At 29.9% G+C, this 24837-nt stretch overlaps 1 protein-coding gene across 1 annotated transcript; it reads right to left on the minus strand.

Annotated features, from left to right (window-relative positions):
- Positions 1-6402: 6402 nt before the first annotated feature.
- On the minus strand, positions 6403-8285 carry LOC100788245 (CBL-interacting serine/threonine-protein kinase 14). Its single transcript, XM_006602639.3, has one exon. It carries the CDS (start codon positions 7928-7930, stop codon positions 6599-6601), a length of 1332 nt encoding a protein of 443 aa, XP_006602702.1. The 5' UTR covers positions 7931-8285; the 3' UTR covers positions 6403-6598.
- Between the last annotated feature and the right edge of the window lie 16552 nt (positions 8286-24837).

The following is a 24837-nucleotide window of genomic DNA, read 5'->3' on the forward strand; positions in this document are numbered from 1 at the left end:
GTCAATCTAACTCTCCCTTCTTTCCAAGTTCTTTCATTGAAATGTGGGAGCATTTCAAACGCTAATCAAAATCATCCGTCTCAAATGTTGTCACGTCATTTAATGATTACAGTTTACTAATAATGAATAATTAATAATGTAATTAAGTCTCAATCATGATCTTTCATTTTAGGGTTAGTACTCAATTGTTCTTTCTCCGTCAGGATACATCACAATTTCATTCTCCTTTACCTGTTCGGTTGTTCCATTTTGTTGAGTTCTATTTTTACAACAAACTATTAGGTAGCATAACTGTGTTATGTTTTGTTAGTTTTCTGTTTTTGTACAACTAGCTTAGTAGTTTGTTAGTTTTTTGTTTTGTTTTTTTTTTTCTGTTACTTGTACAGCTGGCTTAGTAGTTTGTTAGCTTAGCTAGTTAACTTTATATATCTAGTCCCTTTGTATTTTTGTGAGAGTGGAATAATGAGAATTTATGAGCACAATGCTCTTTCTCTTCGAAACTTATTTTCTTCACATGGTATCAGTTGAAATCTTCCCTTTCGTTGTGATCTTTGATTGATCCTTCTTGCAATCATTGTTGTTGTTGCACTTTCTTGGTCTTGAATCATAATTCTTCAAGCTTCTTCCTCGGTTAATCATAGCTGAAAATGTTGACCCAATTGCAAACAATGTTGTTGTTAATAATGCAACTCTTAGAAACTTGATGAATCCCTATTATACTCATCCAAATGAGAATCCCGGTGTGGCGATTGTTGCTCATGTTCTCAATGGTGAAAATTACCACTCATGGTTGCGTGCTATGCTCCTTGCTTTGAAGACCAAGAAAAAGCTCAAATTTGTGGATGGTTCTTTGGCTCGTCTTGCTCTTAATGATCCCAATTTCACTCTATGGGATCATTGTAATACCTTGGTGGTTTCATGGGTTCATCATTCTCTTGATCCATAAATCTTGCAAACTATCATGTGGATGGAGAATGCATCGGATATCTGGAATACTTTCAAGAAATGTTATTATCAAGGAGATGTATTTCGAATCAGTGACTTACAAGAAGAAATTTATCTACTTAAACAAGGTGATGCTAATATCACTACTTAGTTTACAAAATTGAAAGGTTTAATCCAAGAATTGGACAACTTTTTCCCTATTCCTTCATGCACTTGTGTTGTTGTTTGTTCCTATGAACTTATTCCTATTGTTAAGAGTTACAGAGAAGGTGATTATGTGATTAGATTGTTAAGGGGCCTCAATGAACAATACTCTACAGTTAGGTCCAATATAATGATGATGGACCCCCCTCCCTGATTTAGACAAAGTTTTTTCTATCCTTATTCAACAAGAGAGGCAATTGGTTATTCAATTTGATGATTATAGAGTTTTTGCTCAATTGGATACCAACAATGGTACTTATGGCAGAGGCAGAGGTCGTGGAGGCCATACATCTGGTGGAAAAGGTAGAGGCAGAAGCACAAAAATATGCACTTATTGTAACAAATCAAGTCATATGGTAGACACTTGCTACAAGAAACATGGTTACCTTCCTCACTTGCATAGAGGAGGTCCTATCAACCAGTATTCTATGGATGATCAAGAAATTAAAGATGATCTACAATCTCTAGGAAAAAAAGAGGTATCTGCAGATGCTTCATCTGTAGCTTTCACACCAGAGCAACATAAGACTATTCTTTCCTTGTTACAGCAAACCTCTCAAGCCTCTCCTTCTCACGCCACTAATCAATTAGTTAGTTCTCATAAGAATGGTAATTCAGGTATAATTTGTGCTACTCTTCATGCGTATAGTTCCAATATAAACTCTTAGGTTCTTGATAGTGGAGCTACTGATCATGTGTGTTTTTCCAAAACTAATTTTCAATGTCTCAAACAAATCAGACCTATACTTGTTAAACTACCTGATGGATCTCAAATTCAAACCAACTTGGCAGGAACCATACATTTTAGTGATCAATTTTACCTTACTAATGTTTTGTATATTCCCTCTTTCACATTTAATTTGATTTCAGTTTCAAAACTAATTGCCAACCTTTATTATTGTCTAAACTTTCACCCTACTGGTTGTTCCATATAGGACAACTCCTCCACGAGGATAATTGGAGCAACTGAATTGAGAGCTGGCTTATACATCCTATCTTCACCAATAACTCAGTTCTCCTATAATTGTAACATCAATACCATTCCTTCTAATAAATGCAATGTTTGGCATAATAGGTTAGGACATCTCTTTCATGATAAACTTGTCCAAATGAATAAATTGTACTCTTCCATTGATTGTACAACCTCTTGTAACCCTTGTGACACTTGTCATTTTGCAAAACAAAAAAGGTTGCCTTTTCCTGACAGCATCACTATTTCCTCACAATGTTTTGATTTGTTGCACATGGATATATGGGGTCCTTATGCTCACCCTTCATTGCTTGGTCATAAATATTTTCTTACCATTGTTGATGACAAAAGCAGATACACATGGATTATTTTTCTGAAATTAAAATCAGAAGTTTCAAACCATATTAAACACTTTATATCTATGGTTGAAACTCAGTTTTCTGATAAAGTTAAAGGCATTAGATCCGACAATGACCCTGAATTTGCCTTGCAAAATTTCTATGATTCTCAAGGTATTCTCCATCAAACTTCTTATGTGGAGACACCCCAACAAAATGAGGTTGTAGAGAGAAAACACCAACACCTTCTTGCTGTGGCTAAAGCATTACTTTTTCATGCCAATTTGCCTAATTTTTTTTGGACACAAGCTGTCTCATTGGGTGTTCATATAATAAACAAATTGTCAACTAAATTTCTAAATCAGAAATCTCCACATGAGGTTCTGTTCAATTGCACACCATCCATCAACACTTTAAGAGTATTTGGATGTTTATGGTATGCCTCAACACTAAAGGCTAACAGAAAGAAGTTTGATGCCAGAGCAAGAAAATGTGTCTATCTAGGTGTAAGAGCAGGTGTCAAAGGTCATTTACTTTTTGATCTCAAAACAAGAGAACTTATTGTCTCCAGGGATGTTATTTTTTATGAAAATATATTTCCTTACTTGAATAGTCACTCACCACCATCCGTTGACTCCACACAACCTATTAAGCCTGTTCCTTCATCATCTTATATGATTTTCTGCTTGATATGCTTCATCCACCAGACCCTTCCCCACCTGAGATACCAATATCAAACCCTCCACTTGATTCACACCATCAATCAACCTTACCTCAACCATCTCCCAGCAGATCACAAAAACAGAAACAACCTCCTTCATACCTTAAAGACTACCATAGTTCTCTAACTTCTACAACAGCTCACAATTCAGTCTCTCCAATTTCCTCTGCCATCAGGTATTCTATTTCTATCTACATTTCTTACCACAGACTTTCACACCATCACAAACATTTCACACTTAATATATCTTCACAATCTGAACCTACTAGTTTTAAGGAAGTTATATGTCATGAAAGTTAGAAATAGGCTATCCAATCTGAATTATCTTCTCTTATTAAGACTAACACTTAACAGCTTACTCCTTTACCTCCCAATAAAAAGCCATTGGCTAGCTATTAGCTAGCATAGTTATGTTCTATTTTCTATTAGTTTTTTGTTTTTGCACAATTGACTTAGTAGTTTGTTAGTTTTCTATTTTTTTTTATTACTTGTACAACTGACTTAATAGTTTGTTAGCTTATCTAGTTAGTTTTATATATCTAGTCCCTTTGTATTTTTGTGAGAGTAGAATATTGAGAATTTATGAGCATAATATTCTTTCTATTCCAAACTTATTCTCTTCACACATTTTGTCTTCTACACATTCATCGCAATTCACGTGAGATTCAATGCATGAGACGATTAGGATATTAAATGTCGGGGCATTGATTATTTCTTAATATTAGGGAAACATGCTAGCATTTTTTTTTACGTCGGTATGTTTCGTGTGCACTGTGCAATGTTCGAACACATTGCGGACAAAAATGTATTGCTTCATCCACTTCCTTCTCAAGTTGTTACAAGTTAGCCTAGCCTCTTGGTATAAATTTGTTTTCCACTTCATCAAAGAAATTGAAGTTATGACGTCCACTCAAGTACTACAAATAATTGATTTGAATCCCATCATGATTCATGAAAGCTAATTAAGGGTATTATATAAGGCATGAAATATGGTGCGAGGGACCCTTTCCTTTACCCCCAAACCATGCAACCATCGTTTTGTCAATAAGAATGATTGATGTCTGAAGATAGAACGCATCCACGTTTGTCTTCATTCTCTCTAATGTAAAGGCTCGGCCATCCAATCTCTAACACTACAAAAAAAATCGTTATTTTTGCCGAAATATTTTCCACCAAAATATAATCTTGATTTTACATTTTTCCTGTTTAACGTGCACCATTGCCTAACCTCGAATGATTTCATTCATTTTGCCAACTTAGGAAAGTGGAATGACCAGTACCTTCTGTCTGCCTAAGCATTTTTATTTTATCTTAAAATGATTATTACTTTAAAAAAGTCTTGAAAAATATTTTTAATAGTATTTTTATTTATTAATATTTTACTTAAATATTTAGTGGTGGTTTAAACATAAATTTTTAAAAGCTAAATTACACTTTTAGTCATTTATATGTTTTTTTTATTTAGATTCAATTTAGTTATTTATCTTTTAATTTTGATTTAGTTTGGTTCTTTTACTAATTATGACAAAATATTAAGCATATTAACATACATAAATTTATATGTCTTTTAATTTTAATTAAGTTATACTCGATTCTTATAAAGTCTAACTACCTATTCTTGTCTCTATCTCGTGCCTTTAGTAGTAGTGATTTTAATTTTGAAAGTTTAGAATGTGTTTTACATAAAACTTTTTTCCTATTAGTGGATTAATTAGTCTATTTAGGGATATGTCCTATCTATTTAGTAGATTTAATATGAAATAGACTTTTAAATAAACTAACAAGTAAACTTTAAAAAAGGACAGGGCAAATCTAAAAAACAATAGGCTATGCCCGATAATTGGTTAGATTTAATCATTGAACTTCTTTAAACAAATTAGTTGTACAAACTGTTCTTTTCATTTCCTAATCTTTCTATTTTTCAAACTAACTTTTTATTTTTTTTTCTTATTTAAAAATTGTCTAATGTTTACTTTTTGCAAAATTATAATTCTAATCCTCAGACTTTTAAATAAATATTTAAAAATTACATATGATAAAAACTAAATTAATGTATTAATACAAAGATATATATATATATATATATATATATATATATATATATATATATATATATATATATATATATAAAGTTGAATTATTTTATCAGAACAAGTATTTTAAGAATGAAAAATAATAATTGAAAAATTAAATTCAAACATATTTAAAATATTTTAGAATATCAAAACTCAGGAGCAACAAAATAAAATTTTAGCCATAATTACTAAAAAAAAAGCAAAGAGTTTGAAGCATCAACAACTTTGGATTCCTGTTTCTTATATCTAGAAATTCAAGTGGATTATCAAACTTTATTCTTATCTTTTTTCATGGTGAATATAACTCAAGTGACTGTTAACTCATAGATACTGTACTTAAAAGTAAGATTTACAAAATTGTGATTTTTTTTGTAAATTTTTGTCAATAAGATATATTATAATAGAAAAGAGTGTTAAGAGAATATCTCACTCACATTGTATAATAAGTTGAAATGTTTCACAAAATTTTAAAATCAATTTTAATGCTATTGGTTATGTACAGTAAGGAATTAAACTAAATAAAGTTTAAATAAAATAATATAATATCAATGTTCACTCTCTCGTTAGAGGGAAAAAACTTATACCGAACCCAAACCAGGAACGATTCAAGGAATTAAATATTTTTTTAGTTTATATTTTTACTATGTTTTGTTCACCTATTTGTGACTGTAATTAGTAAAACAGATATTTTATCTTATAAATAAGACTATTTTCCCTAATAATTACTAGTATTAAAATTTTCAATTAAATTATTATTGTTTTTTTAAAGCAAATTAAATTATTATTATTCAACCGAAAGATTGAAAAAAAAAATATATTTGATTCTATTAATGAATCTTAAACTGAGTTGTCACTATCTTCTTTTGCTGAATTCTTAAACTGAGTTGTCTTTTTTTGCTGAATTCTTAAACAACTGAGGTGTCTTTTTTTGCTGAATTCTTAAACTGAGTTGTCACTACTTTTTCTTAAGGAAATAGTTCTAACTTACATATTAAACAGCCAACTTAACTATGTTTTTACCTTCCGTAAAAAAAAAAAAATCATGTTTTCACCTGACAAGAATTCATTACATGAGAGTACAGTACATAAGTATTAATTCTGCTTTATTCACATAAATTCACAGTAGGAAAATTTATTGCAAAGATTATCTAATAAATTAAACTTATGAAAAAGAGTCCAAAAGTATCTTTAAATTCTAGTAGTATTAAACATGTTCATTTCTTTACTATATACTTATATAAGTTCCTTAAAACATTACCTAAACCTTCACCAATCCATAAAAACAATGGTTTACGGTTGTTACCCAAAACAAAAAACATAGATACCAAATTATATTCTATAGAAATCACCGAGAGACCGGCTCTTCCAATTCACTTGCCAATTCAAGAAGCAGTGGCCGCAGTTTATCTTTCCAAAACTGCCCCCCAAACCCCCCTCCCTTTTCACTTCTTTTCATTTCAACCACCACCAGCTCATCGGTTAATTGGTAAACCACAACAATACCAATCAAATTACCATCCTGCCCTTCTAGCTTTGCTCCACCACCATTCTTCTCCCTTCTCACCACCACCCTTCCCTCCTCCGTCATTGCCTCCACTCTCTCCATAATTTTCTCTGGCACCACTGTCGAAACAACCCGTTCAACCGAATTCGATCCGGTCGGGTCCTCGAAAAGACCCGACATATCCAACCCGGTCGAGAAAGAAATTAAGTCGAAAGCATTCAAAGACTTGAATCCGGTTCGACCCAATTGCTTTTCACACTCACTCTCCTTGACCAAAACCCGGTTGAACCGATACTCGCCATCCGCATTGAACCACGTGTCCTTATAGATCTCATCGACGGTTATCCTTGTCTTGGGATTCGTGTCCAAAAGTCGTGATAAGAGGAATCTCAGATCATGTGATATCCACCTCGGGAACCGGAATTGACCGCGGTAAATCTTCCTATACAGAACGGAGGGATTGTAATCATTGAAGGGTAAATAGCCAGCAATGAGCGCGAACAAAACGACGCCGCACGACCAAAGATCCACCTTGGCGCCATCGTAGCCTCTCTTCGCAAGAATCTCGGGCGCCACGTAGGTAGGGGTTCCACAAACCGTGTGCAACAGCCCGTCGGGTCGGATCTGACCTGTGACCGCACTCAACCCGAAATCGGAGACCTTAAGGTTCCCATCCTCGTCGAGTAAGAGGTTGTCGAGCTTGAGGTCGCGGTGGAAGACGCCGCGGGAGTGGCAGTGCTTCACGGCGGAGATCAGCTGCCGGAAGTAAAATCTGGCGGTTTCCTCCGTGAGCCGTCCCTTCCCGGCGACCTCGTGGAAGAGCTCCCCGCCGGCGGCGAACTCCATGACGAAGTAGATTTTTGTTTTGGTCGCGAGTACTTCGAAGAGGTTAATGATGTTGGGGTGGTGGAGGCGGCGCATGATGGAGATCTCGCGCTCCACGTTGGCGGCGAAGCCTCCGTTCAGGACCTTGTTCTTGCTCACGGCCTTCAACGCCACGCTCTGGTGCGTGTCGTCCACGCTCGTCGCGTGGTACACCTTCGCGAATGCGCCAACTCCCAGCAACCTTCGCAACTCGTACTTCCCGAACAAAACGACGCCGGACGGAACCTCCTCGTCGTTTGTTGTCGTTGCGAATTCTGTTGCAACGATGTCGTTCTGCGCCTCTCTCATGGTTCGGTTCAGGTGACGAGTTGTTGAAGGAATATGAAGTGAAATGGATTTGGGTTTGGCGCAATTATTGGATATTGGAGATTTTCTGAAGGGATTTGCATAAATCTTATCTAATAAGGAACTTCAAGACTCAAGAGCCACTAAAAGGAAATGAGTGGAGTTGAAGTGTGTTTGGGACAAAGAAAAAGAGGAGCAATCGATGTGGTCTTGTCGAGTCTCTAAAGAGTATGGCTATTTAAAGATGCTGGCCACCATTTCCGTGAAGGAGACAATTGCCTTTTTTTTTTATAGCAATATATTTCTTCCTACTAATTATAATTGTTGATTAAGAAAAAAATATTTATTCTAAAATATTTATTATTTTAATTTTTTAATGTAATATTAATTACTTTATTTCAATTATATCTCTTGTGTACTAGGACATTGATTAAGAAAATATTTATTAAGAAGAACATAAGAGAGACTAAAACAATCATGAAGAACATAATTTTATATATTCTAATAAAAATCTCTCTTTTTTCTCTTTAACCAATGTCCACTAATTAGCATTTGCCTTAATGACATGGGCTATACTAAAAATATATATATAATTAATGATGGTAAGATTAATTCTGTTTACTGGTTTTTCTTAATATGCATAAAACAACCTAGTGCAATCATTACAATGAGACGAAAATAATATTTCCTAATATATTCTTTTTTATTGCATGAAATTTTTTAAAAATTATAGAATTATATAATTATGTTGGTCTCAATCTTTATTTAAATAATGATATTTTTTTATATGCTCCATCAATATCATTATGGAAGGCAACAAAACTTTTACTATTTAAATATTTAACACAGTTATGTAACACAACACAAATTTAAGAATATTGATTAAGGTAGACCACTCGTATATCAATTGATCTATAATAAAGGTTATTTATAACTTTTGGTTTTTCACTAGATTTAACTAATAAGAAAAGTGTATTAAAAGAACTATATTAGAGAGTGGATTCATTGTTAATTAGTACTCCAATTTTATATATTTTTTAATGAAAACAGAGTTAGTGGTGTTGGTATAATTAATAATCACTATCATATACAGTAGGGGGTTAAGGAACTGCGTTATGAACAAGAATGATAGTACGGTTTGAATCTAAAGTTTGGTGTTTATGGTAGCCAAACAAACTTTAATGATGTGAAGCGAGTGCGAGACAAGGCGTGATTACTAGAGAAAATTATCAAAGGTGAATGGACACAAAAACGATTAGTATAGGTATGGTAGGATGGTACGGCGCTATCTCTTGTCTGTACATGAACCTGAAGTATATCAACCGTAGTAATTACAGTATTCTACGTGCTCATTATTGTAACAAATTGATAAAAAAAAACAATTTATATATATATATATATATAATGCGTGATGAAGCTTACTGCTATCTAGATATTTCTTTAAAGTAGCGAATTTTTGTATATGTAAGTAATTCATTATAGAGGAAGTGGTACAATAGGAAAAAACATAGATGATGAATTGGTGCGGTTTTTTTGTGTGTTTAATTATCGTAAAATTTCAATGTTGGGAATGGAGAATTCACGATAGTAGCACTGTCTTATCTGATTGCTGATTTATAAATTGACATGGTGTGATTTCAGACGAATTTTACATGCATGTGATTTCAACATCAAGTTCTCTGTTTATCTCGGATTTGGTTTTCACAATCTCTAGTGACATTCTGAAACGAGTAATTTTACAAGAGTTTCTTACCTCAGCTTCTTAGAATTAGTATCAGTTACTTGTAGATACGGTAATTGGATTCGCATTATACTTTTTACTTCTATTTGAAGAGAAAGTTGGTGAGTGAGAAAAGCAACCGTTGAATAGTTTTTTTTTTTTTTTCCCTATTGTTTGAAATCGACTGTTGCATCATGCATGGTTAAAATTGCTGGTTTTAATCTTGGAGCTTTCATTTAATAAAAATTGAATGTTGTCTCGTTGAATTTATTATCTATACAAAAATAAAGATCAACGTTAAAAGCATTTGTTCATTCAATGTGGACTAAGTTAAAAATTACAGCATAAGATGATGATTTTTGCACCAAGAATACTAATGACTAGTATACAGCGCGATAAATTATAGACGAAAAACGTAGGGGGGGCATTTGTTTGAATGTATTTCTCAAGGGAAAATTTTCTTTAATTTTTTTTAAAAAAAGTATGGAAATTACGTAAATTAAAAGAAACAAAAGATGTTAAAAGAAATTATTTTAGTGCTTTATCATACATTAAAAAAAGCAGTTTAAAAAAATATCTCAAAACAGTATCTTAAAAGTAATTTTTTTAATACTCAAACAAACGGGGAAACAATAAGTTATTTTCTTTTTTTTTAATCTCATTTAATTAGCAATATGTGCTCAATATGTTTGGATGAAGTAGCATTGCACCGACTAATATAGATGCCTCAAAAACTTCATGGTTGGTTACGTAAAGTCGTAAACTATACTATATAATGTATCAGAGAGAAGAAAATGTTCACGTAATTAACATTTTGTTGAAGCATCCAATGATTCTTGCTAATCTCTCCAGTTAAAATACATAAATTTGTAAATACAGTTATCGAGTTTCAGACTTTCAGTTAAAATACAAAAAATTGTAATTAAAAAATATCTAAAGATATGATACATCGACATCAATATTTTCAAAACAGAAAGAAAATATATATTTCGAGATATGAAAACTCTGGACATTCAAACTTGAGTGGTCCTTGGCCTTTAGCTTTAGGAGCCCTCATTACCGTACTACAATTGTTCTACATATGTTACTCAACGTAGTTTCCTGGAAGATAGTATACGGGAAAAAAACAAGTGGAGGGTTCACAAGTCATCAAAAGGCAAGTCATTATCATGCATAAATCCAAACAGAGTCCATACGTTAAACTTTTTCTGAACCACAAATTAATTACACCAATTGAAGTGGTTCTTCATTAAATATGAAAAAGGAAACTAAAAAATAAACAAACTACAATAAGGAAAGAATATCCTTTTTTCCCTGTATATCTTGTGTGTTTACATATTTTTTGTTTTATCCATCAAAATTATTCATTAATGTTGCTTGGCATATGGAAGTAATTAATATGAAAACTACACAGATAATTTTCCACAAGTATCCCCCCCCCCCCCCCCTAAAGTTTAAAACAAAGGAATGCTCCAAAAATTATTTATTTTGAAGAAACAACCTACATACATACATGGATGAATCATCAATTTGGCTAGTAAAGGAAAATAGAAGGTAAGTTGAATGATGAAGGAAAAAAGAAATAAAGAAAAGATTGCGGGTTCGATATCCTCAATTAACAAAACTAACGCTAATACAAAAAATTAATTGACACATAGATTGATCGGATAAAAATGTAAAACGTGCTCAAAACTAGAAAAGTCACATCAGACAAATGTAATTAAGTTTGATGAGTTAAAATTTGAGAAAATAAATTTTAACATAAAAAATGAAAATAATTAAGAGAAATGCTAACAACATACTTTCTAACATGTTGAGAATGAAACTACTTACACACTTAATAAGGAAGAAGATAGATGAAAGAAGAAGTAGTTTTTTTATTGATTACTTAATTGCACATACATTCACTTTCTATCTTGCAACACTCATACACAAGTGCCCTTTTATACATCACACATATAGACGCATATATCTAACTAACATTAATTGATTGGACGACACTCAGTGTATAATTCCAAGCCTTGGACTGGACAACACTCCTCTTGTGTCCATCAAATTAACTACTACTACTCCTTATCTTGAATGACTCAAAGAGATAACTCCTAACATATCTTTTAGATTTATGAATTTTTCTCCCTTTAAGGTCTTAGTAAAAATGTCTGCAACTTGTAGTTTTGTCTTGCAGTACTCCAAGATTAGTTTCCCTTTATTCACTTGATCTCTTAGAAAATGAAATTGTGTTTCTATGTGTTTGCTCCTTCCATGTGCAGCAGGATGTTTAGCTAAGTTTATTGTTGATTTGTTATCCATAAATAACTTGACTTCTCCTGATTTCTTCACCTTGATTTCTTGCATCAATGTATCAAGCCATATAGCTTGACAAGCACTCACTCAAGCTGTGATATGCTCAACTTCACATAAGGATAAAACCACTACAAATTCCTTCTTCAAACACCAAGAGATTGGTGTTCCTTCGCACATAAAAACATAACTTGCAGTACTCTTTTGATCGGATTTGTCACCACACCAATCTGAATAAGAGTACCCAAGCAAATAAACTTTTGAGTTGTCACTCCCTATAGGAAATAGAATTCCATAGTCTAAAGTCCCTTTCACATAGTGAATTATTCTCTTGGCTATTAGTAAGTGAGGCATTCTTGGTGTCTCCATAAATATGCTTATTAATCCAACACTAAATTCTAAATTAGGTCTGGTGTTACATCGATATCTAAGTGATCCAACGATCTTCTTGAAGTAGGTAGGATTTATAAGTTCCTCATCCCCTTCCTTCTCAAGTGCCATTCTAGTTTCAACTGCTATAACAATTGAGTTACACTTGAACATGTTGAATTTTTTCAACAAATCAATTGCTTACTTGGTTTGGTGCATCATAGTACCATTATCTATTGTTTTGAATTCAATCCCAAGAAAGTAGGACAAGAGCCTTAGATCACTTATCTCAAACTCCTTTTTCATTTTCTTCTTGAACTCTTCAATCTCCCCTTCATTACTTCCAGTCACTTGTAAGTCATCTACATAGAGATAGACTATAAGCAAATTTGTACCGGTGACCACTTTCAAGACCTTTAGATACACTCCATGCTTAAATGCGCATTTAACAAAGCCTATTTGGTTTAGAAAATTGTCAATTCTTTTGTTCCAAGCACGTAGAGCTTGCTTGTCATAAGGTAGGTTGACAAGTTCCTATGTTTAATTCTTCTCAATAGAATTTAGCTCTTCTTCGTATTCACCCATTTGGGCTTGTGCATTGCTTCATCAAAGCTAATTGAGTCTGATGTAGAAAATAATGCATAATGCACCAATTCTCTTTTTGAGTTTAGTATAGAATTTGACACTACATCAAAGTCATGTAGGGTTGATGAAATTTGTTTGGTTCTGGTTGATCTCCTAAAACCAGTAACAACACTTGTGCTGGTTTTAACTTCATAAGCTTTATTAAGATCTATCAACTTTTTGGTTGAACCCTTCTTACTTTTTGTGTTCCAATCCCAACTCTTTGATTCATCAATCACGTATCTACTGATTACAATTTGTTTATGTCTTGGGTCATACAACTTGTAACCACCTGTAGAATGATATGCTACAAGAACCATCTGCTTACCCTTGTCGTCCAGCTTTCTCCTTAATTGATTTGGCACACATCTGAAGCATATAGAGCCAAACACTCTAAAGTGAGTCACATTTGATTTGGTGCATGCCCATGCTTGTTCTTGTGTCTTTCCACTTAACCTCTTAGTTGGACTTCTATTTGTAATATGAGTAGTAGTGGATGATGTTTCTCCCCATAAATAATTAGGAACTTTCTTACTCTTGAGTATGCTCCTTACCATATTCGTAATGGTTCTGCTCTTTCTCTCATCAGTGCCATTATGTTGCGGAGTGTACGATGGTGTTACTTCATGCATTATCCCTTCTGCCTCACAAAATTTTTGTAACACATCTGACACATACTCACCACCTCCATTTGTTCTTAACACTTTTATATGTTTGCCACTTTGTTTCTCAACCATCCTTTTAAACTTTTTGAACACATCAAATACATCACTCTTCCTTTTAATCAAGTAGATCCACACTTTTCTAGTTAAATCATCGATGAAGGAAACAAAATACCTATTTCCACCAAGAGATTTAGTTTGAATAGGGCCACAGACATCTGAATAGATCACCTCGAACTTATCCATTGATCTGGTTGAAACATTTTGCTTGAAGGTATTTCTAGTATGCTTGCACTCCAAAAATTCCTCACATACTTCACTTGATACTTGAATGTGTGACAACCCGTGCACTATATTATCCCATGTTCCAAAACATCAATTCCCACCTTAAAGGTTATGTTCCTTGAGTGAGGAGTCTTTAGAACCAGTCTTTTCTTCCTATCATACACCTTTATCACATTATCCCTCATTTTCATCACAAATCTTTTCTCCAACAATTGGCTAAGGCTTTGAAGATTACTCTTCATTCTTGACACAATAGTACATTAGAAATGAAAGATTATTTTTCAATGAAACATTAATTACTTTTTTCACTTATATTATTTATAATATTAATGATAGATAACAAAATCTATAAATGAATTAATGATGTTACTACTCATTTTCATCTACCTATTGCTTTTTCTTGATATGTGTAAAACAACCTAGGACAACTATTATTTTGAGATGGGGGAGTAATAGATAAGAAGTTTATTATTTTACTATTTTTTATTTTTATTCTTCTATAAATGAATATTAATTATTTATATTAATTAAAATTAGATATTATTTTACTAAACTTAAATGTCTTCACACATGTGAAATTTGAGTTGTTAAACGTGAGAGAATGAGAGACACCCCTAATAATACGGAGTAGGACATTAACAATATATTAAGACTGTCAGTAAATGACTATGGATCTAGAAAATTATCATATAATTCTTAAAGATAAATAGTTTCATCTAGTTATAATTACTCAACTAAACATTAGGCTTTTGGTGATCTTTCTCGTGAAGATTGTCTACTTAATGGAATTTGAATCTAACACCTATAAAAAAGATGATACTTCATACCAGATCTTTAACTACTTGTCAATTTGTATCTGTTGTAGCACACATATGTTGTGAAAGTAATTCAATGACTCTCATGATTAATAGAGACCCCTTAACAATCATCTTTATAAATATTTAAACTTCATTTTTCTGAGCTTAATTAGGTTACTACCATAACCAACCTTAATTAATTTGTAGTGGTGAGAACTTTATGCCCCCGTTTCATTAGCATTGCTGTTATAGTGCATGTTTTTAATTACGTAAGCCACCTAATGTATGAAACATAAATTTTTATATGCAATATTTATACTTTGGACTCCAGCGTTTGTCATGCAGTAAGACAGACAACATCGATATTGGCTAATAAGATAAACAACAGAGTAAAATAGAAGGTTAGACGAACTTTCAATTTTGACTTCGAAAATTGTCCCAATCTACTCATCAAGAGCCTCTTTATTCTCAAGGGCCACATACTGTTTAAGCCTACGATTAAATCGTTAGATTCCAAATGCTTGCTACTAATATTAACATATTTTTTTAACCGAAGGAAATATATAAAATACTAATTAAATGCATTAAGCATCACTACCCCTTAATTAGTACAGTACAAGTTTTGCTACGTTCAAGTAAAGCCTAAAAGGACATGTTCCGGAATGGCATCTATAGAAAATTTATGGTGTTTGTTTTCTATTTTTGAAAATTATATTTTCCTACAAACAAAAGAAAATATTTGAAAATAATAGTTTAAAAAATCTATTTTTAAAACCAATATCTCTTTTTGAGTTTTTTAAATAAAAATAGAACATCTTTATATTTTTGTTTATTAATTACGTTCTTTCCTTACACGGTCTCCTCTTCTGTTTTCTTTTTTTTTTTTTGCTAAATCTCCTCTTCTTCTCCTACTCTTACTCTTCAAGAGTTAATTTTTGAAAATTATTTTCTATTTTTTAAAAAAAACTAACAATTAAAAAATACAATTAAGCGCACCCTCAATCTTGATGGTTTGTCTCTTTAATTAATTTAAAACTAGAAGTAACCATTCTGACGTGCAAGTGCTTGACATGGCAAGTATAAAAATAGTAAAAACAATAAATAATTACTTTTTATTACTAAAATAAAATGATTATTTATTAAATAAAAAATACTAAAAATGAAAAACTAAATGCACTTCTAGTTCTTTCTGTAATCGGCCAATTTTAATACACTAATATCATTTTTATCTGACAGTATGCATTGTTATATATTATTTTGTTTTTTTTTTGTCATTATGTATATAGAGACTAGAGTTATGTTTTTATATTCATACTTAGAGTGACATAATATTTTTAAAAGAGTTTAATAGTGATGTAATCTTAAACAGTTGTTCAATCATAATTAATTATAAATATGGCTTTTAAAATAAATATTATAAAAATCAATAAATTTATCATATATAATAAAGAATAAATAATAAATGATGATTAGATGATGATTTGTATAATCTTTTTTCTCTTTTTAAAATTCCTAAGTACTTGTCTTCGAGGATCTTCGAAGACTAGGGAGTGCAATAACTACGAGGGATTGATTCCTTTAATAATCAGTATCTTAATTCTTCAAAGATGGAATAACAAATCACAAAAAGGAAACAACTACACGAAAATGACGAAACCTTCTCCCTAGATTCCATTCCACATTAGTGGAATCCCTCCCATTCCTTTAAGGTCAATATAGAAGGGATGCTATAAACCGTTAAAGCTAGCCAAGTATTTTGATTATTAATTAATTCCACAAGAATCCAAATGTCTACTAAAAATGTGCCATGTGGGATCAAAAACTTTAAAATACAATAGTGACGATTTATTTTGTCTTGTGCAACGTGCATATGTTAGATTGGAGAACATTTATTAAGAAAAAAAAAGTATTGATTATATTAAAAGTACAAGAATTATTTAATATTTATTTATTTTTAAATAATTAAAAGTTTTTAAAAGAATGGATTTATAATATCCCTTAGTTCATCTATGTCGTGCATATGGTTGAAAAAAAATTATTGTTCTGGATAGGTCTTATAGTCTTATACCCAAATAATCTTGTTAATGGCCAAACGCCTATCAAATATAATTATAATAATAATAATAATAATAATAATAATAATAATTATTATTATTATTATTATTATTATCTCTTACTTTCTTAATTCTTTTTAATAAATATGCATATTAAAATTTAAAAATAAACTTCAATTTTTTTTAAAAAAATGTTATTTTATTTTGATGTTCATAAATTTATTTTTTACTTAAAAAGAACGTGGGGCTGCGTACATTATATAAAATCAATTCTACTTGCAGCGATATTTTATGCTTGAAGATTTTTATTTTTTTTTTGAGGAAATTTTATGCTTGAAGATGTTACCCCTATTTTGTGCTTTTATAATTTCTCTAAACTTTAATGTAGTTTATTGAAATTAATTTTGTCATAAGTTAACTAAACGTGAAGGACTTAGTATAGATTTAAAATACAATGTGACAATGACAATAAATGAATAAAAATAATGATGATGTCAATGAGTATGACACTGCCCTCTTTTCAAATTTGGAACGTTAATTAGGAGTCACAAGTTTATGATTTTAAATTCAAAACATCATTTGAAATTCGGGCCCTACACTATGATTACAACAGCAATTCATTGTTTTATGGTGAAGCATTTGTGAAAATAACATTACTAATTTATTCCTTGTTTTATGAATATTATAACATCACCAACTCATGCCAGCACACCAACAATAGTTGATATGAAAGAAATAGATTCTTCTTTCATTTCGTTGAGGATTTAGATTTGGGGCCCCAATAAATTTGGGCCATTCAGTATATGAAATGGATTTAATGCTAGACAGTGATAGATTTGCAAGCCTCTTTACTATCAAAGTGAGTGGGTGGTTGTTGGCCCCTCACTTTGTAATACTAATATAGTGAAAGATGAGCATACACTTAAATTTTAGATGGAGGGATGATAGGGAACACTCTCTAATTGTTTTTATAGAGATAAAATCTTATATTACTTAAAGAGTTTGAGATTTAGAATAATTTATATATATTTTTCTCTCTTAACCTACTACTGAGGTATCTTTTAATCGGACCAAAATTATGACAAGTTTTTTATCCATGTCAAAACACTAACACAATTTTATTGTTGATTAAAAATTATTAAAAGATATAAACTTAGGATAAAGATTTATTAAGAAGTGAGATTTATTAAAATTTGACAAGAGTGTATTAGAGGAAAATTACTAGGTACTCTGAGACTACCAAGTGTTAGTGGTCTCAACTAGTTTTTACATGACATGTATTTTAGTTTTTTGATTAAAAAAAAATCAACAACACTTGACTGCACCTCATGTATCGATTAATTAGAGACGGAGTGATCTAAGACTACATATAATTTTTTGTGTCAGAAAATATTTTTCTAGTATTTCTCTTTTAATGTATTAATTGTTAATTTTTTTTATATCTTTAATTTATTTGAAATTCTACTAATTAATAAGATATCCCCTTATTTTTCATGCAAGTGGATGTATATATTGGTCTATATATTAACAATATTATAAGTCACATTTATTGATGAGAAAAAGTATCCATTAAATTATGAGTAGTGTTATGAAATATAAACATCACTTAATCACTTAATTTGGAATATTTCTAGAAAAAAAATGAATTTATGACTTTATTAATTAAAATTAACTGATTTAACAATTTTTGTTGATGTTGATAAATTAATTATTATTTTTTATATAGGATAAGAGGTAATAATATTAATGACACCTCCATCAACCGAAATGGAGACAGCATGTAACCCGAATCACTTTTTCTTAGCCAAATTAAGTTCTATAAGATATTTCAGCTGAATATATCTCCTATAAGATAAGATTTTATTAAATATGTGCAACACTTAGGGATCAATGGACCACCTATATTGCCTTGCTCGATGTAATTTTTGTGCCAAATTGGAACACTTCAAACATTAATATATTAAGTCTTAAAAAATTAATATATTTAGAGGTCTACTCCATGAGAAATAAAAATAGAAATAGATTAGGTTAAGTCAATTTTTATTTTAAGGATGTATTTGGATAAAAAATTAATTAAGAACTTATTTAATAAACTCTTATTTATGTTATAAATTTAATCATAAAATTTATTGAAATATATATATTTTTTTAAAAGAAGCAAAACAAGCAATTCTTTCATAGCAATAGGAGATCCATCACAACTAGGAAGCACATAATTAAAAAGCAAACAATCAAGTAATCAATAAATGTTTTGTTCTCTCACAAATTAACAACTAGACATTTCACATCCTCACATAACATATCAATTATATTCAAGACATTTAAGAATCTCATAGGCCGATTTTTCTCATTATTAACTCAACCCACAACCAGAAAGAATCACTTTCAATTATGTTCTAGGTCACTACTAAACTCACATCGTCTCATAAATCAAATAAAACAAAGCAAAGCAAAATATGTTAGCCTAAAAACAACAAGACCCAACAGATAACTCCCCAATGTCAGCCTAACATCCTTTCCTACTTGAGAACCTTTTTTACATTTTAAGGGTTTATATAGGTGTGAAGCACCAAAATACAACAAAAAGTCATTACCAACAAGTACTCCCGAATCAAGGGATTTGATGTGAAGGTGTCTTTCACACACAATCACACAGGAAACACTATGCTCAAACAGAGCCATATATGAGTAAGTCTAGCAAACATAAGATACACACACTCTCAATTCCTCACCTACTTCATCATTTCCTACAAACATTGACTAAGGCATTGGAGTTCATGGAAATGAGCACGCCAGAGCTTGGCTTATAGAGATTCTAATTTTTTTTTATTGTATATTCTTCTTTTTAGGCTAATACAAAACAAATTATAATAAGAAAAATATGTTTTTTTCCTTTAAAATAATAAATTTAATTTTCGTCTCTCCAAAAACTTTCATTTGATTAGTGGATTGTTGACATCCCTTACGAAATGTCACATCAGCATTGCACCTTTGAACATTTTGGTGACATGGCTGCCAAGTGTGATTCACACGTCACCCTGTGGGGGATGTGGAGTGCTAATGTCATGGAGGAATAAGAGGGTGAAGTGGTTGTGGTACTTATATCTTTGGTGGGTGTGAACCTGATCGGAATGTATTCTTAGGGGTTTTATTCACTTAGCATAAGGCATGCTCTTATGTACTTGTTTTTTCCGTTTGAATCTCAGTCCATGCTCTTCCTTTAGGAGTATATGCTATGATTCATGCTTGTATCCTATCTTCTTTGCACTTCTTGTGCTTATATATAATTAATTATTTGGTCGATTAAAAAAAATGATTGCTCCATGACAAATGAATTCATTTTTTTCCTAAGAAAAATTAAAAATTCGACTTTAGTTCATATAAAACTTAAAATTTTCATTTTAATCCTTATAAAATTTATAAGTTTGATTTCAGTCCTCGTAAAATTCAAAAAAAAAATATTATAGTCCTCATAAAATTAAAAGTTTAATTTTTAGTCCTTATAAAATATTATCTTTTCATTTTAATATAACATATTAAACAATATTAAATAAAAATAACATAATATTCATAACTTAATAATACTATTGGTTCTGTAAAAAAAAAAACTTAAAAATATTATTGGTAGAGTGAGGGGTGTCAATCAATTTATTTTTATTCTTACACAACCTATAATTTTGTTAAAGTGAGTTATGTGAACTCAAAACTATTGTGATCAAGACCCAAAAATACATAAGATAATATTGGCCCAACTCAATTTATTAACATAATATATAATATTTACATTACGTATAATCTTGTTAAAAATATTATGTATCTAATATACTTTTGACCAAATTTGAGAGTTAAATATTATCATGGCAATTGCTAAATACAATTCCCTTATTTGCCAAAAATGTACCTTTTTTTTCCTTCTCAAAATTAACCCTTTTCCATAAACTAAATTCTGGAAAGTGAAATTTTAGCACTTTTGGAAACTACTTTTTTGAAGTGTTATAACACTTTTTGGAAACTATTTTTCGAAAGTCTACCAACGAATCCTTTCTCACAGTACACCACCGTCGAGTATCATGGTCGTCAATACCGCCACGGTGTCCCAATGTTTCTCTTTGTTGTTGATATGTGCATAACTAAAGAAGAGCAAGTTTCATCTAAGTTGTTGAGGTAAGTGAAATCCCATATCAAGTAGAAGTGAGAAAGTTAAGAACCATATATAAGTGAAGAGAAAATTCATAAACTTTAATCTTGAGGTTTTGGGTTAAAGTGTAGTGCCAAATCCTCTAGTTGATCTAATTCAATTAAGACCTTTATTTTAACATTTTTTTAATTAATTATCATATTGAAATTTTAACTTCACATATATGATTTAATGAGATTTATCATTAATGGAAGATTATTAATTTTTAAAACTTAATATTTTTATATTTTTTAATAAAAGATAATTATAATTAAACTTGAACCTTAAGGTTTTGGATTAAAGTATGGTGTCAAATTCTCTAGTTGATCTAATCTAATTATGACCTTTATTTTAACATTTTTTTAATTAATTATCATGTTGAAATTTTAACTTCAAATATATGATTCAATGAGATTTATCATTAATGGAAGATTATTAATTTTTAAAACTTAATATTTTATATTTTTATAAAAGATAATTATAATTAAATATCATTTGATTTACTATTTTTATTAAATAGGCATAAAGAAAACTAATAAAATAAGAGATAATATAATATAATTATTCCAAAATAGTAATTGTTCTCAGTTATTTATTGATATTGCTCTAGTGTTCTTGTTCTCTAGACAACAACAACAATGATAATAATAATTATGATATACAATTTTAATTATACTAGATGAGAGTGTTCAATATAATGCCATTAAGTTAATCAATTGAAATCTTCAATAATATCACCAAATTAAAATTAATATTTTTAAATCATTAAAAATATTATCTTAAAATAATTAACAACTATATCTATTTAATAAAAATTACAACATTTCAACAAATTTAAAATAAATTTTAATTTTGATAATAAATACAATTAAAAATTACTACATATTAACATTATATCAACAATGAATAAAATAAACAATAAATTCTTATAATTATATATTGTTATATATTCATATTTATTATTTTTATATTCTTTTTGAATTTATATTTTTCATATAAGAAAAATAGACTTGAAAATGAAAAATAAATGCTTAATCATTTTTTCTCTTATTTCATATTAATTATGTTAGTGAGAAATTATATAAGTGTGAAACTACTTGCACCATTATTGAAAAAAATTCATAACGATTGTTACGATTATGTTGTATAAAATTAGACTTATATCTTTAATAATTTTAGAGTTAAGTTAATAATTTAATATTATTATTATTTTTCTCTTATTTAAATGTTAAAAAATATGAAATATATAGTTTATAAGAAAATATTTGATAAATTACTTTAATAATCTATAATGTTTGACAAAATTGAGAATTAATATGCTTAATTTAAAAAAAATCCTACAATACTTCAAAATTTCATTTACAATTTACAAATAAGATTGTTATCAGTTTATAATTTATTTTATAAACATCTTATGACACACAAGAGCAATAAATTTTAATTTAAATAAGTATAAATTTATATTTACTATTTTTCTTTTGAATTTATACATTTCATATATGTATTACATCACTATTATTACTTACTTAGAGTCTTGGAGAAAGAATAAATCATGATAAATTTTATCTGGCTTAATATTTTTAAAGATAATTTCTGTTCAATTAAAAGTACTGTTAATTTTTTTTGTTCAATTTAATGATATTGAGTATTTAAAAATGATAAATCTATTTATTTACATTTTTTTTAAAATAATACTAGATACAACTAACATTAAGTACAAACTCGTGTATCACCCGGTATAATAGTTAGTGTGAATATACATTAATCTGAAATGGTCAAACTAATTGACCTAAAAAAAATAAAAATGGATGACTTTGAATAAACGAGTGTTTTAATTCAATTTCTCTTCTTGATTTCTAATTTTGGTGAATTTGTCATTGGACATGTTGCTGACGGGGAAGATTAGCATGGTTAAGAAGCAAGAGAGCGATGAGATTGGACAAAGCAGGGACAGATTAAGGACTTAAGAGGCCTAAAATAAATTTAAGACTGAGACCTTTTATTTACTCATAAAACAGTTTATTAAAATTATCATTATTTTATTTAAAATTAATTTTTTGAGCTTTTTGTGATGCAAAATTATTAATTAAATTATCGTAATTAATTTCATTTAACATTTCAACTCACATTGTTACTCATTAATTGTTACGTACGGTACCAATAAAAAAATAACAGTAACTTATAATATTTTAATTAAAATTTATTTTTAAATATAATCTTACAATAATTTTTTTTGAGGTATATTAGTACTTAAAAAAAATTGAGGCCTTTTTTTTAGGGTCTAAAACCCTTGCTTGGGCCTTAAGCCGGCCCTAGAACAAGGAAAAAAAATGAAGAAAATGATGAATGAAAAACAAGATATTGTACGATATGGATAAGATATTATACACGTACGCGCAAATAAAATAAGACATTGTAGACGATTAAGATACACATGTCCAAAATAATCCTAATTTCTAACAAATTAAAGGAGAGATACTAGTTTACTACACTTCCCCTCCAAAGTTGTTTTAAGTAGAATTTGATGTTTAAAATCCAAGATGTGTTTTAAGTCGTGCTCGCATTGCTCTTTGTTTAAGATATCTGTTTGGCATTTGAAGACTCCACGTTGCTCTCAAAACACGAAGCCTAAGTAAGGTGTGAAGCTCTTACTGATTTCCATGGTCGTGTGCGCAGTTATTCCAATTCACGAATGCGATGCTCGATGGGATGAAGCTTGCTTTTCCATTCGGCAATGAACTTGTGAATGTGGAGTTCAAGGATGCGCTGCAGGAGACGTTGCTGGCAGAACTCAACGCGATCAAGAAAAAATCGGAGAGTGAGAATTGAGAAATTAATTGGCCTAGGTTATGACCCAAATGAGGGTAATTTCATTTGGAATTTAACAAATGGGGTGACTTTTGAATTAATTCCAAAGTGGGGGTAAGTCTTAAGAATCCCCACGACTTTGGAGTAAGTAGAAATTTTATTATATTTTTAAATTTTTTTATGTATAGTCATAATTCTCACAACTTCAAAGTTATGCAACATTTTTTTTATTTATTTTTAACTAAATTTTCATCAACTCTAAAGTCATTTTTAATTATGTGACTTCTCTATTTTTAATTTTTTTAATGTTTTTATATTTTTGTTACTCATATTAACAAATAATATTAACACATTCATCAAATAATATTAAAGTCATTTTTAATATTTTTAATGTTTGTTACATTTATCAATTAAGTAAACTAATAATTTGTGTGATTTGATAGTATTATTAATTAATTTTATTTAATAAAATTACTTTAATATTAACAACATAAAATAATTTAATAATAAAAATATTGTTCAAATGAAAACAACATAATATATTAATATAAATTAATATAAATTGAGCAATACAAATTAAACAAACATAACATTGAAAATTAGACATCAATTTATTTGTTTGGATAATTATTATGATTGTCATTTAGTTTTACATAATAAGTATTTTTAGGCCTATTTGAAATTGTTTTGTACCTCTACCTATTTGAAATTAGGAAATTCGTTTGTAAAAAAATATTAAAGTCATTTTTCTTAGCTCTCAAGAAAATGGAATGAAAATAATGTTGATAAACTTTGTAAATCCAAACTCTCGTTATTAATATTTTTTTCTTAAACAAATCTATTTGTAATACTGTTTTATTTAAATTTAAGTAAATTTAAGTCTTTTATTTCCATCATTCTTTTCTAATTTGCACCCTCATCTTCTTCATTCTTTAACGACATGTGTGTCTTTATTTGTTTATTAAATTCTTATTCGATCCAAAAACCTTAAATCTGATCTCCGAAGTAAATTTAAAAATTTAATCAGTCATTAAAGAAACAAAAAGCATGGGAAGAGTATTAATTGTTCCTTTCATTGATGCCCAAGACAGCAGAGCTTGCCAAAACAGTTGT

This window comes from Glycine max, chromosome 18 (genome assembly GCF_000004515.6).
Source record: "Glycine max cultivar Williams 82 chromosome 18, Glycine_max_v4.0, whole genome shotgun sequence".
NCBI classification, from domain to species: Eukaryota; Viridiplantae; Streptophyta; class Magnoliopsida; order Fabales; family Fabaceae; genus Glycine; species Glycine max.